The 15,781-nt window shown below is 36.6% G+C and overlaps 1 protein-coding gene across 2 annotated transcripts in view; it reads right to left on the reverse strand.

Annotated features, from left to right (window-relative positions):
- Positions 1 to 12,970: 12,970 nt before the first annotated feature.
- Positions 12,971 to 15,781, reverse strand: part of GPM6A (glycoprotein M6A) — a 249,402-nt gene continuing 246,591 nt past the window's right edge. For both annotated transcript variants that reach the window (XM_024744963.1, XM_024744962.1), the window contains exon 7: positions 12,971 to 15,098. In XM_024744963.1, the coding sequence (XP_024600731.1) occupies positions 14,946 to 15,098 (153 nt within the window). In that variant the 3' untranslated portion in view covers positions 12,971 to 14,945. The remainder of the gene's footprint in view (positions 15,099 to 15,781) is intronic.

Raw genomic sequence — 15,781 nt, forward strand, 5'->3', positions numbered from 1 at the left:
CGCGTCAAACATATTCTTAACCCCTTAAGCTCTTAACAAGTGTTCCCCATCCGCTGGATCATGGGGAAAATGCTGATGTCTGATGATTTCTTTCCTGTTTTTACTCTATTGTAAATTTAGCCCTTTCAACATTTTGTGAGTATTTTGGGATCTCTCAACACTTCTGCAGGACTATTACTGCCTTGAGGGCTAGAAGAGTCTCTTGTCCATTACGTGTGCAAGGCAAAATCAGTGAATTTGTGAGTGAATCAATGTACGGATTAATTAATTCATCATAGGGAAATAATTTCAAGAGTAAGTCATGTCTCTTAAGCCAGATCATGCATTTTGAAGAAGGTGTGTTGGAGAATACATATCATTAAATTTCCTTGGACTACAGATATTACGAATCTGCTGCTAACAACTAAGGAATTACGGTTTGCCTTTTCCCTTAGGTCACTTTCTCTCAACACCTGACTTTGGAGAGAGGAGAGCCAGAGAGGATTTTCTGTCTTTCCCAACTGTGAACAACACAATCAAGTGAGACCTACCAAAGTCCTCTCCTTACAGCTGACAAAGGAATATTATACAAACTCTATGTATGTGTAGGCAGCAGTTTGGGGGAAAAGGGCACAGAACTGGGGAATTTTGACACTGACAAAGGTCTTAAAGATTAGTTATGCAGTGATTTCCTGTTGTGAACGGGCTACAGTTTGGGTGTATTTATCCTTCAGTTCACTGGGTGAGATCACTCTTTCAATCCCAATTCTAAAACAAGGTCTCCCCTTTTCTCTGAGAAACTGTAGCTACAGACTGAGATTGTAAAATCTATTCATTTAGCAAACGTCTATTCAGCCCTGCTCTCTGTGAAGCACTGTGCTAGGTTCCATGGGGGGATACAAAGATGTATTCAAAACAGTCCCTGTTCCAAGAAGCTTAAAATGAATCGGCTAACTAAACTACAACATATTACAGTCTTAATGTTCCAGAATTCATTAATACTTGAAACTCACATAGCACAATTAGGTAGAGGATATTGAATCATCTTGCAAAAAAATTCTCATTGGTACATTTAACATATAGAGAAATCAAATCTTACCAGCTGACTCTTTTAGATAAGGTAATTGAAACTTTTAGAAGAAAATGGCTTGCTTCAGGCTATGGAATAAGCTGAGGTTATATAACCGTTCTCACTAGCAGGCTGCTGGTACTCTGTTCTAACTCATAAAATCTTGATTGAAAACAATTTGTAAAGCAACAGGTACAACAGAAAATGCAAATGCTTTGGTGTGTCTACATTCAGTATGACTGTTAATATAATAATTCTGTAGTTGGGCTCCTGGGCACTAAAATATTTGGTGGTGGCGAATTTATTTCAGCTTATCTCAGAAGGATATGTAGGATTTAACCTCTCCTTTTACTTCAAATCTATGAAACTGGAGCATTTCCCCACTGTTAGCTGTTTCCTCACTTAATCTATTCGCTTTTTAGTAAATACACTAAAGGATGGTGTGGAAAGAGCTCAGGTGCGTCCGTGTGCACCTGGAAATATTTTCTCCCTCTTGCTGGTGAATGGAGGGCTGGCGGGAACAGACCTGTCACTCAGACAAGAGAACAGATTCCACAGCCATTTAGTTTTCAATCCGCCTTCACATCATGTTTATGATTTCGTGAAAAAACATCTAGTTTCTTTAACTGAAGGTTGAATTGAATTACCTCACAAACTTTCATCCTAATCAGCCGATAACCCTTCGTGTACCACAAGGAAAGAAAAGTCACAGATTCACAGGGCTTGTACGTGAAAGCCTTGAGTAGGCTTGTAGCTTGTCGTTTACTCTTTATTTGTGAACATTTTTGAACATGACATTGACAAGATGTTGGATAAGACTCATTAACGCTAGTATATGACAAGTGTATGTGTACGTGTGCACGTGTGTGTATCCATTATTTAATAAAATAGAGATGAAAGACTGGTGAAAATAAGCAAAAGAAAATGTTTGGAAAAATAACCAGCTATCAGTTTGAAGATAAATAACTAACCAATTAGTTACTGAGCCTGGAAAACCAACCATATTGAGCAAAGGATTCATCTGAAAGCGGTCAAGCTTGTGACACTATTCATTTTATCTATGCGCTTCAAATATTCTCAGACATTTGAAAAAAACGTATCTAAAGGAAGCACTGATAATTTTATTTGTAGAGGAAATGCTTTGAGATGTATAGATAATATTTTTTTAAAGTTGATTATTCAATGAAAGTAAAAAACCTTTCACACACCAGTTTAACTAACTCACGGACATCCAGTTTTATAGCTCCTGTAGGGCCCCCGCAGAACCAGGGCAGGACAATTCAAAGGAATAAGCCCACCAAATTTCTGTACTTTCCTCTCAATTTCACTGTGAACCTGAACTGCCCTAAAAAAATTAAGTAAGGTACATTGGGTGGGACTTCTACTAAAATGTTGAAAAGAAATGGTAATAAAGCCATTCTTGCCTTTTCCTGATCTTTGTACAAAACATTTATCTGTCACTATTGTGTGATCACTGCTATGGGTTTTTGTAGATCCTCTTTACCAACTTTTATTCCTTTTTATATATTGCTGGATTCATTTTTGCTAAAATTCTGTTAAGTATTTTTTCATCTATATTTCATGAGAGATGTTTGTCTTTTTTTGTTTTGTTCTGTTCTGTTTTGTTTTGTAACTGTAAACTGTTTGTGGTATCAGAAAAATGCTGGCCTCTTCTTCTATCAGCTGGAAAAGTTTGCTCAAAATTGGCATTACTTCTTTTTTAAAACAACTGCAGTCTTCTGTTTTCTTTGTGGGACAGTTTTTAACCACAAATTTAATTGCCTCAATTGACATGGGACTATTTAGGTTACCCATTTCTTCCTAAGTAGTTTCTTAGTAGCTTCTTAGTACCTGTGTCTTTCGAGGAATTTGTACGTCTCGTCTTAATTATCAAATTTATTGACACGTAGTTTTAAAAAATATTATCATTTTAACTAGAGGATCTATTGCATTGTCCTCATTTTCTTTCCTGATATTGGTAATTTATACCCTTTTTTGGGGGGGGTTTCTGGATAATATTTATCAATTTTATTGATCTACTCAAAGAACCAACTTTTGAGCTCATTGACTTTTCTGTATTTCTACTGTTCTCTACTTCATTGATTTTTGTTTTATCATTATTGCTTCCTTTTGCTTACTCAAGGTTTGATTTGTTCTTACCTTTATAGTTTCTCAACACAGAAGATTAGAGCTTTAAGACCTTTCATGTCTTCTAATATGAAGATTTAATGCTATAAGCTCTGTTTCACCTGAATCCCACAAGTTTTGATATGCTGTACTTTCATTTGCATTCAGTGCAAAATATCTTCAAATTTCTGTTTTGATTTTTCTTTGACCTATAAATTATATAATCGTTTGCTATTTTATTTCCAAATTTTGAAATATTTCGTCAGATACCTTTCTATTATTGACTTCTAGGTCAATTTGTTGTGGTTACAGATCGCATTCTGATTGATTTCACTGCTTTTACATTTATGGCAACGTGTTCTACCACCCAGAATATAGTTTATCCTTGTGAATGATCTGCATGATCTTGATAAGATTCGTGTATTCTGTTGCTGAATCAGGCTTGCTTTTAAGCTATGTTCAGGGTCGATTCAAAGCAGCCTTTGGTCCAGGGCTAGTTGATGCCCACTATGGAGCTGGTGCTTTTCTAAGGACTGCACCCAATGTTTGTTTATTATGAAGTCTTTCTATTTTGGCAGGTGGAAACACAAATGATTCTAAGGTCTGCACTGCATGTGTCTCAGGCAACGTTTGTCCCATTGCTTTCTGGTGTTTCCCCATCTTCAGGTGATGCCTTCGTACACATTTGCGGATCAGTAGCTGAAGACTTAACGTGCATCCCTCTGCTGAGGGATGAAGCTTTTCTTTTGTGAAGCTCGCTCCTCTCAGATAACCTGCCTCACAAATTAAAGCCGTGTCGGTTGACTCAAATACCAATCTCTGTCTCCTCAACCGATAACTACTGCTTGGCTTTCCCAAACCTGTGCAATGGCTTCCAGAGAGTTAGCTGAGGCCTCATCTGCTTCCTTTATGTCAGGGATCCGAGCACTCTGCTGCCTGTGGTCGTGTTGGAAAACTATTGTTTCATGTTTTGTCTAGTTTCCTAGTTGTTAACGGCAGGACAAAAACCCCCGTCCCGTGTACTCCACCATGGTGCTCAATCTATTTGCAACCTTGTGTTTTTGAATTACATTTGTTTTGAATTCACATTTCTCAGTTACACCTCGGTTTTCAAAGAATGACTATTAATTTTCCTTTTTACAGAAGAGAAAATAAAGTTTAGAGAGATCAATAAATGGGCCAGGGAAGATCCCACATGCCGCGGAGCGGCTGGGCCCGTGAGCCATGGCCGCTGAGCCTGCGCGTCCGGAGCCTGTGCTCCGCGACGGGAGAGGCCACAAGAGTGAGAGGCCCGTGTACCGCTAAAAAAAAAAAAGAGTAAAAGTAAATAAAAAATGGGCCAGAGCATAATATTTTCTTTCTTTTAGGCTGTACCCCACACTTCAGCGTTCCACTGATTCTCTTCAACCAGAGTTCTTACCAGGAATTTGGAATCACGTATTGGTGGTTTTGAATACAGTACCATCATTTAACAGGACCCGGAACAAGTTAATATCTCTAAGTCTGTTTTCTCATATGCAAAATGGAAATAATAACAAAATAAAATCTCAGCAGTGCCTTGTAATAGTAAGCATCAACATATAGAGCTACAATTTGGATGATAAAGATGATTAAAGTATCAGTGCTCCCATAACTGGCCCTCCTATCAACACTTCGTACTTATTCTGTATTTGTTCTCTCACAGTATTAAAATTAGTTGTAAGGAAAGGGTTGAACTCTTATGTCCTCGTTGCTCATTTAAGGCTCAATTTAATACATACCTCATTTTATGTTTTATCACCAATTTCATGAGCTGTCCGATCTATCATATGAGTGTGTGATAACTATTTTCGTCTACCATTAATGAACATTACCGTCAATTTTGACATTCTTGCTTATTCACCTCAAAGTATCATTGGCTTTAAGTTAGCTCTTGCTTGTATCTAGAGGAGAATCATTTCAGGATTATACACTTCGACACAGCCTGATGTAGTCACCATCATCGTTTTCTGTTCATTAAAGGGGATTTTATCCTTTCAAAACTAAACTATACAGCAGTTTTGACATAACGTTATTTAAGATAAGAAAACAAGCCAAGATGCCTGTGTGGATGCGGAGCGGTTAGCTTTTGCACATACATCACCCAGAGCCCAAACCAAGATTTTCATGTTTTTAAAAAGGCTTGAACATTCAATCTGTTGTGAAACATTTTGTGCCTACTCAATCCTCGTGTAATCCTCGTAAAATCCAATTTCTTGAGTTAATTTGTTCGTTTTTAATGTTTCAAAAGCCTTTCAAATGAATATCGCCAAATAAATATAGTTCTAAAAAAGAAACTGCATCCTTCATAAATGTAAAATGAAGTTTTGGTGAACGTATATTTATATATTGCGTTTCAAGATTTTTCTGGTTTTAACGTAAGCAGGCAGCATCCCAAACTACCTACACGGAACTGGGACCGGCTAAGACCTGAGTCCGTCCCATAGTGAGTTTTGGAGTCTCTGGTGATTCACCATAAATCTCTTTACGGTGAGACCCACAGGTGTGCACCTCGGGAGGAGCCTAGAAGCTCACGACGACTTCACAGGTCATTTTCCCCACACACCCCCCTTCTCTTTCTCTACACAGTACTCACCAGTTTCCCCAGGGCTCTCCTTGGTCCTCCAGCCAGAAGCTGGGGATTCTGCTACCTCGTTCTGTCCGACACGTTTCTGTCACTACATCTGCATCTGAGGCCAAGCGGCAGGAGGACAGGAAGTTGTTAAAAGTGCAAAGATGATCACACCATCCTCTAGAGACAACAGTTCCTTCACTCTGAAAAAGGGACGCTGCTGTCATGGCTGTCACTGTCTCTACCCTAGGCTTGCTAGGGAGCTGGGGCATGAGAAAGAAGAGAAAATGAAAATAAATGGGATATTTCCCCCACCCTCTCTGAATGTTAGAGACCCATTTCATGCTCCTCAAACCAGAGCTGGAGGGCTCCTCCTGGAGCTTCTTCTCGGTCCACACTGATGCTATTTCCTAACATGGGGCTGCCTTGAGCCAAGGCTGAGGGTAATGAATGGAAAAAAATTAGGTAAAACCACCACTAATTTAGGAGTACTTCAACGTCTAGTTACTTCTCTAATCAGCTTATTACTGTTTACTTTTTTGTTTTTTTTTTACTATTTACTTTAAAAAAAATAGGCTTTATTCTTTAGAGTAGTTTTGGCTTCACAGCAGTATTGTTTCTCATATACCCCCCAACACACACACACAGTCTCCTCCATTATGAACAGTCCCACCAGATGGCACATTTGTTCCAGCTGATGAACATACGCTGACACATTAGTATCACCCAAACTCTGTAGTTCACGTTAAGGTTCACTTTCAGTGTTGTACATTCCGTGGGTTTGGATGAATTTATAGTGATAGGCATCTTCCATTTTAATAGCATATGGAGTAGTTTTACTACCCTAAAAATCCTCTCCGTTTAGTCACCCCACCCCACCCCCCACTAACCCCTGGTCACCACTGATATTTTTACTCTCTCTCTCTCTCTCTGTATTGGGTTGGCCAAAAGGTTGGTTTGGAACCTTTGGCCAATCCAATATGTATATGCCTGCGCCAGAGGACCCTCTCCCCTTCACAAAGATTTTCATTAACATAAGGAGAGCTGAAAGTTGTCACTGAATTCTTCCAGTTCGAAATGTTTTTCCAAAGTTATAAAGCAAAAATCGAGACGTATACAAACCGAACAACAGTTTTTATAGACCTTATCTCTTATTAAACCAGCAAACTGTTAACATGCTTTAGAGCAAAACAGGTAAAAGCCAACACACTTTCAGAAAAAGCTAGTGGACAAATACTCCCTCGTGGCATGTTGTTCTTGGCCAAAACAAAACTCTGCCAAATAGCAGACACAGTCAAATATCTCTGTTATAGGCGATTTATTTACTGTCCCAGGGATCAATACTTCATATCAGAGGGTGAGCTTACCCTGACAGCATGACATCAGCGTTGGTTCTCATTCTTCAAATGCTATCAAGTACACTAAAGAAAATTAACAAGCCACAGTAAGCATTCTCTCACGCACAGTTTTAACTGAAAATAATGAGACAAAAATAGAAATGTAATAAAACGGTATATAAACTTGGTACCTCAGGTTTGCATTCCCAAATCAGCTACAAAACTATGCTAAGGCAGGTCATTTAAAGCCAGTTTCCTAGGTATGAATTCTACAAAATAATTATTCCACAGAAAAGTGATGAAAAATGCCTAAGCACCTTTAAACTGAAAAGCGTTCTAAAAGTGATAGATTTGATGACGATACAGAAACACACATATATTATTGATCACAGAGTTTGAGCCACTGTAATAAAATGACCAGGAGAGAGCATGAGTTTATTTCAAAATACAGGAGAGTCACAGACCTACTCTGTTTATCGAGCTCTGACAGTGATTCTATAGTGCCATTTTAAAGTATGAGAATAAAAAAGGTTAAAAAAATAAGCTTCCATTTAAAAGTAGCTTACATTGACATCACTTCATATTTTAATTCACTCATCACTGGAAATCTTTGTTTTGAGGTTTAAACTATTTATCACAAAAAATCTGAGATTATGAGACCACTAAGCACACAAGGGTTTTCAATCCAAGACATGCGATTTTCCCAATGCCTTTGTAATGTTTTTGAAACTGAGGGCTAAAATACAAGATACTATTTATGCAAAACAAAAATGAAGACATACCCTTTGGTATATACAATCACGTGTACATTGATCAACTACTACTGATTATAATCATCTGTAAACCCCTTCGCAGGATATTATTGTTGAAAGGACCACGTGGTGAGGGAATTCTTTCCTTCAAAAACTAATATTTTATTTTTGTATGTAAGATAATTGCCATTTCGAATATGACTAATTTCTAAACTCTGATTTTACAAAAAAGACGGCAACGGAAGGCCAACTCTTTTGCCTTTTATCGTAAGATTATAGATTATAAACACATAAGTTCCCCTTTTTTTTCATGAACAAGATGGCAAAATGGTAAATTGCTAAAATAGTCATTTGGGCAGATGTCCGTGAAATAGTTGTAATAAGAAACAAGCTGTCATCAGCTTAATATAGTTGGTTATATTGTTCCTTTAACTTTTTTACAGACGGCTACATATTCACTGTGAAACACTCAGCCCAAGGTCCTGTCGAAGTCAAAGAAGCAAAGAAAAGACAGTATGTTACACACTCCAGCTATTCCTCAACTCGTGTGAATCATAAGGACAGAAAACCCGAGATATAACACAAGGTTGTTTAATAAATTATTGTATATTCTTGGGCAATTCACTTAATGCCTGAGTTTATTTATAAATTAGAAATTAAAAAGTGACCTCTATAGTCCTTTTCAACCCCCAAATCCAATGATTATAGTGACGTCATTAACTGTTTAAGACAAATATAACGATCTCATCATCTATCAGCTACTTCACACAAATTATTTTGCAAAACTTTCTGAAGTAGGTATATTTTATTCTGATTTCAGTTTCACAGATATGGACACTGAGACAAAAAGAGATGAATACCTTCTCCAAGATCACAAGGGCAGAGACAAGATATGAACCCAGAGAGGTGTCCTCAAAGGTCTGCATTTTCCTTCTTACCTTTCATTCGGCTTAATTTGATTTTTAATGGAAGGAAATCATCATGCATCGTGTACATGAAATGAAGTTCATAGATTTCAGTGTAGAGGTTCATTACTTTGGACAAACCCAAATAACCCCCATCCCAGTAAAGATCTGGGATACTTCCATCACCTCAGGAAGTTCCCTCAATAGCTTTAGAAGGAAGTGAGGTGTCAGAGCACAGCCCACAAAGAACTGAATCCTGACAACAACGCTGTCAGTGAGAGAGAGAGAAAGCTACGAAGGAGCTCCATCCCAGGTGAGGCTTGAGATGACTGTGGTGTTCTAAGAGGATCCAGGACCATATAATCTAGATAAGCTAGACAAACCGTGCCTGGATTGCTGACCCACAGAAACAAAATAATGTTGCTTTAAGCCACTACGTTTGGGATAATTTGTTAGGCAGCAATAGAGAACGACACAGCGACAATAGGCTTGTAGTAGGATTTGCATTTCATTTGGGAGATTCAGTGCAGTGTTCAAAGATGCATCCTCTGGACTGGAGGCTGTCAGAAAGTGAGGACAATTCTATGATTGAGCGTCTTAATAATTTTTATCTAAAAGGCAGGAAGAACATGGTGACCTTAGAGGTCAGGTGGTAAAGAAACAGCAGTCATTTGCATTAGCAATGAGAGGGAGAAGTAGACTTTTGGTGACGTTGGTCTGGACAGTTTTTGTTTCGTATTTTGCCCAAATAATTCTGGAATGGTCTTGGTTTTGTCTTGCTCCTTCATGGTCATTGATTGTTTTTGATTTGCCGTTCTTTGAAGTTGTGTATGTTCATCTAGAGAAAATCTCTAAGACCCAGACCAGCTACCTCCCAGTTGATAGCAGTCAGGGTTTTTTTCTCTTTTTCTCAAGGTACCTGATGATTCTTGAATATTAGGTAGTGAAAATTAAGAAATCGGGGAAAAAATCTTAAAATCAATTGTGTTGACTTATATACACACCATCACTATATGTTCAAAATGTGATTTTTACATCGTTTGCATTGATTACATTGTTATCTCTAATCTACTATGTGTACTTCCTACTAGGTACAATCTAGGAGGCTTGGAAAGTACAATTAGTTTAAAACCATGAAGGTATCATTCAGGAAAATTATTATCTTGTAAGCTTCACTCACATGTCAAGAGCACTCAATTCCCATTCTGCACGCTGTGTTTTCTAAGACCTGATCCCATGCTCAGAAATAAAGTAGTAAGAAAGACGACGAACACAATAATCATTGTGAACACTGCATACACAGAGAAAAGCAAATGTAGTTTCTAACCTCAAAGGCTGGAGAACTTGGCCTTGTACTGCTGGTTCATTCAGGGTGGAGGTGAATGGCAAGCTGAGAAGGAGGTGGTACTTCCAGCTTTTGTTAATCTGCTGAGCTATTCAAGTTTTCCTTTAAATGACGTCAATATCCTTAAAATCCACTTCTCGCTTCTGGAAACCCTCTCCCTTTGTATATGGAAGGGCTAGGTTGGCATCGTATCTTTCTCAATATAGCAACTAGATTACAGTATATATATGCTATATAAGATTTCAAGTGCAGATTAATAGATTTCATACAGAGATTCATTGATGCCAGAGATAAAAAATAAAAAAGATCCAAAAAAACGAGAAATATGCTCATTCCAAAGCTCATTTATTAGAAAGCACAAAGTTATGTCACATGTATTTTTGTTGGATCATATGGGTGAAACCTCGCTGGCACGTCCACTAACACATGAATCAGTCAAAAGGGGAATGTTAATATTTAAACAACTTGCGTTAACCTTTTTAAGAAAAAAGTATCAGTACCTTCTGGACATACCAAAAAAATTAATAAAACAAAATCTGGTGTTGACATACACTTAATCAGTATCCTAAATAACGCACACAGCAGCACCTCTGCTCCGTCTTTCAGTGCGTTCCTTTGATTACTGCTCCTTTTCAATCTACATGATATGGTTTGGAGGGACTGACTCACGGAGTTGAATCTGTGGTGGGAAAAACCACATTCCCATCAAGGTGGCCCCAAGAGACAAAAACAGTTGCTCAATCAAATAAAAAAAGCAAATAGATCGCAACACCACTCTAAAAGTCAAGACATGTTCCCATTTTCTGGTCGGCAGCAATGCTGGGGAACTAAATGGAATCAGCTCCTCTACTGTCCTGTCCCCAACTTTTACGGGATGAGAGTGTTCTATTCTGCACAACCTGGGGGTTGAGTGTTTGCTCAAGTACCTTGAATAGAGGGCAATAAGTCCTGAAGAAAATAACACCTGTGGTCTCAATTGTTTTTTACAGGTTTGTTTTTTTTTTTTTTTCATTTTGTAGGCTGTTATTTCTTGGTCTAAGTTTTGTATTTCTGACTTTCTTTTTAAAATGATCGCCCCATGCAATAGATATCTTCCAATAACATGCTCTTTTCTTTCTCCTTCTTATTGAAAGAATAATAGCAGAATTACTTGGATCTCTTCTCTTTCCTATTTTTCATTCCTGCATTGTTTGTTTATCTGTTTTATTTTGTTTGGTGTTTCCACTTTTAAGAGTTTCCGCAGGTTAGAAATAGTCAAGAAAATTTCGATTTCATTTTAATATTATTTCACTTATTATTTTATTTATTTCACTAATTCACTTATTAATGAATTAAATAATAGAACTTATTTCATTTTCTAAGTTCTTTTCAGTTTCCAAGCATGATGGATTTTTATGGCAAAGAGCAAAAGAACCTAAAATGATCAAACAGGTAGAATTCACTTTTGAGAGAAGAAACTCAAGGTCCCGGGCTTATTTAAGCTAGGCGAAAGATGTTTACATTTGAGCTAGCAGCATTTCATACAGACTTGCCTCCACTGAATTCATATGATCTGTCATCTAAAAACCTTGCAGAAAACGCAATAGAATGTTTCTTCAAGGTATAATAGTTTAATTCAAATTTTATCATGTTCAGCATATCTCAGCTATCAGGTAACTTAAATGAAATATACTTTAAAATGATTGTTTCTGTTTTGTCTAAAAGGCAAAAATAAAACAAAGCAAAAAGTCAAGTTTACTTGATCTTTGAGTGACTAAATCAGAATCTGTTAATACCTAAGTTTTAACATGAAGAAGTAAACTGACTAACCCCAAGTTGCAGCTGGCCAAGACACATTTATTCTCAAAATGAGTAATTTCCTTAGCTTCAACATCAGCTTTACAATTCTCAAAAGGATTATATGTCAATTATATCCCAATAAAGCTAGGGGGAAAAGAGTTCCCAAAAGGAAATTACCCACTTTAAAGATAAATGTGTATTTTTACAAAGAGAAATGGACTTCTAAGTTGTCAAAGATTACAATTATCTTATGATGATCAGTTTTTGAAAAGCACATATTGTGAAATTCTTGTTCACGCTGATATTCTTTAACATATCATTCTTTATTCTCTCGTTGCTATGCTAAGCATTTCATAAACACTGGATGGAATAAGAATTATCATTTCCTAAGATTTGGCTAGGGGTAATTTTTGTGTTGTCTTCAAAGTGACTTTTTAAAACATAAGACATTTTCCTCAGATCTACTTATAATTATTGTAGATATCAGCAACCTAAGTCTATGAAATTTCCAAGTCGTCATTTATAATAATACAAAAATAACTGAAGGCTAATATAATTCCTTAGGCCTTATAAAAATTAAGTTTTTTTAGATAGTTATTTTAAAATTGCCATTACTTCTGGTTTGGCCAGAAGGAATTACATCCAAAACAAACAAAAACTCTGGAAAAAAATCTGTTTTTCATCCCATTGCTCTCACCTTGAAATTTTGAAGCCAACCAAGAATCATTTTTCTTTCTGAATTGCACTAGTCTTTTTAGTTTCTCTGTTAGTTTACGAAGCACTAAAGAAAACACAAAACAATAAACATTAGGCAAGGAAATAGCATAAACTGGGAATCGTTATCATCTGCTAAATGAAATGACCTCCACAGTCTCCATTCCACCCTCTCCCCACTCAGCATCCCCGTGGTATGGTTCACGCACAGAATTTTCATTGCATTTTGAAGTATCAGGTCAGCTCAATCGAGGCAATAAGCATCTGAAAGAAATAGCGTCTACTGCATTGGAAAGAATGCACACACATAAGAAAGAGGAATAAACAAAACAAGAAAGAAAAAAACAAAAAAGAAACACTGCAGAAACTAATAATAAGTACACAAAGTACACAAGTGTATTTATTACATTTTGCAAGCACTTTGTTCTACATTTCAAAAACGCCACCATCAAGCTGTTGGCACATTTATGTACAAAACAGATTAATTGTAATGCCTGCTACAAAGCACTCTTTGTGAAAATGCAAACTCTAATACCAGAAAGAAAAAAAAAAGCGCCAAAAACATCAACATCATTACATAAGTTTAAAAGACAGTTTTAAAAATCATCACAAACTATTAAGACACAGAACCGAAACACTACAATATAGAATTTAAAGAAGCCCATTAATACTTTTGCTGAATATCTGTAATACTGCATGTATCAGAAAAATGTTGAACCAGTAAGATAATCTAAGTGTAAAAAAAAAAGAAGCAAAGCCCCAAATTAATTAAATAATACTACGGAATGCATAATCATGCCACAGATAACCTAGTAATACCCCCCTTCCTACTACAAGAACTTGTAAAATTATGGATGATGCATGACTAGTCATCGTACAAAGATTGCTTCACTCAATAAATTTTATTAGAAATGCACTTACACTGAGAAAAGATTTCACAATGGTCAAATCAGTGCACGACACTACCTAGTTTTTACACTGACAGCAAAGCCTCGTCAGGCTGTATCATTTTAAAAGACACTTTACAGCATTCTTGTAGCATTAGAAATAACCGAAAGAAGAGTTAAGGTTAAAACAAACACCAAATTTGGTCCAATAATACTGATTGCTTTTTTTTTTATTCTTTTGATATAGGTACGTCTTATAAATGAATACGAATGAACGTTTGGTTAAAATGACTTACTGGAAATAAAAACACAAATATATCACTACACTTCAAAAGGATACATTGTATAGTGGCCTCTGACCACACTTTTTAAAAAAACACTACAGGTAAACCGACATAGATTGGAAGGCTGCAAGCAAAGCTATTGTATTAATGGAAACCTTTTCAAATATATCATACACAATTTGAGGGATAGTTTACAGAGGTGCAATCCATTAAAATTTTTTAAAGTAGGTAAAACAACTTCAGAGGGGTTAGTGTGCTCATTTTTAATATACCACCTTCATAAAGGTAATTAATGTCCCACATTAACATATTAAAAGTTCCAATCCAGCCACTGCTTAAATCACAAAGAGATCATTTGCCAATAGTCCACAGTAGTTATTTCCGTTAAAATAGTCTCTATACTAAACTTTAAAAGGTAAGCCTGGTGTCACAATCTTAAAAAGGTAAGTAGCCATGCATAAGCAGCGTTGTTTCTACATGCTCACAACAGAAACATGAGTCATCAGAGAGTACTGCCTTTTAAGTACATCAAGAAAAAATACAATGTTAACAAAGATAAGAAGCACTTTTTTTTTTTAAACCTACTCTTACAAATTTAGAAATTGCACCTTAGATTGATGAAAACATTAACCAGGGCCTATAGCAACATGGCCACTGATCTTCAGACAAGATTTTCATGTTTCGGGTCATCATGATATCATCTCTGTCTATCGTTCATCATGTACAATGGTCCCTTTTGAAGGTTACCTGTAGTTAAACTAGTTACCGAAATCAAAACTAAAAAGTATAAAAAGCTATTTTTCTTTTCAAAACATAAGAAATAATGCAAAAGGTATAATGTATAACACACGGAAGTGGTTAAAAATCAAAGAAATCTCCGCATTTGACAATGTTAGTCTCTTTGATCTTACAGAATTATTAAATGAGTTTGAGAAATTTAAAAAAGAAAAAAAAAGGCTGGATAGGAGCTTGGAGGAGAGCTCTGATTACACCAATTTAACAAATTAGGAAATTAAGTGCTAAACAACAAAGAACTGTATTCAGGTGATTCATAAGTCACCCTCCATGTCATTGATGAGAAGCACTTTCATTTTCTTTTTCAAAAGGTTGGATGGTTGGATGGCCCTTAGATAATCACCAATGCATCTGAATGGTGGAAAGGACGGGAAGGCGCTGTTTATGTGTATGCGTTGAGCCGCTCTTTGGAGCGAGTAGAGTGGATATCATGAAGTTCCTGTTCCTCCTTCGACTTGATGTCCTCATACTTCTGCATCCGGCAGGCATCTTTCACATAAGCCCAGTTGGCAGACAGAACCATAAGGTAGTGGACCTAATCAAAGACAAAGATAACTTATACTGGAAGTCTGTTCTGTGTCTTCATTACACCTTGCTATCAGGAAAGAAATATTCTAATTATATACTTATATAGAATATGTTCATTAACAAAATGGAATGAAGATTTCTGTTGTAACACAAAGAATATAAATACAATATATTCCTTCCTCAATTCTCCAACTATGACACTGTCTTCTCAGCTCCCTTTTTTCAGTATCTTTCTTCTCTTTCAACTCCGAAGTACCCAAGGGTCTTAATTCAATATTTTTAATCTTTATGTGATGTTTCCTGTCCTTTTGTCCTCATTTACTCAAACCCAGACTATACATTTCATGTTTATGTATTTATGTTTTCTAATCCACTGTGGGAAACAGTCTCACATACAGTGGAGTCCAGTGAACTTGAATTAATGAGATGATATGTTGCCCACAGTGCCACGGAAAGAGGGCTCATGGAAACCCCAAAATAAACCTGTAGATTTAATTAACAAGTTAATTTTCCATACAGTGAATTCTGCACAATGAATTTTATGTTGCCAACTACAAGAAAGCAAGCACTGTGTCATATGAGTCATGAATATTTATATACGCTCATAATAGCTAGAATAGTGCCCTGTTCAAAAAGGAAGCTCCTGATTTTTCCTGAATAGACTGACCAATGAGATCACTTATTTGTTTT

Source organism: Neophocaena asiaeorientalis, unplaced genomic scaffold, assembly GCF_003031525.2.
Source record: "Neophocaena asiaeorientalis asiaeorientalis breed wild unplaced genomic scaffold, Neophocaena_asiaeorientalis_V1.1 scaffold267, whole genome shotgun sequence".
NCBI classification, from domain to species: Eukaryota; Metazoa; Chordata; class Mammalia; order Artiodactyla; family Phocoenidae; genus Neophocaena; species Neophocaena asiaeorientalis.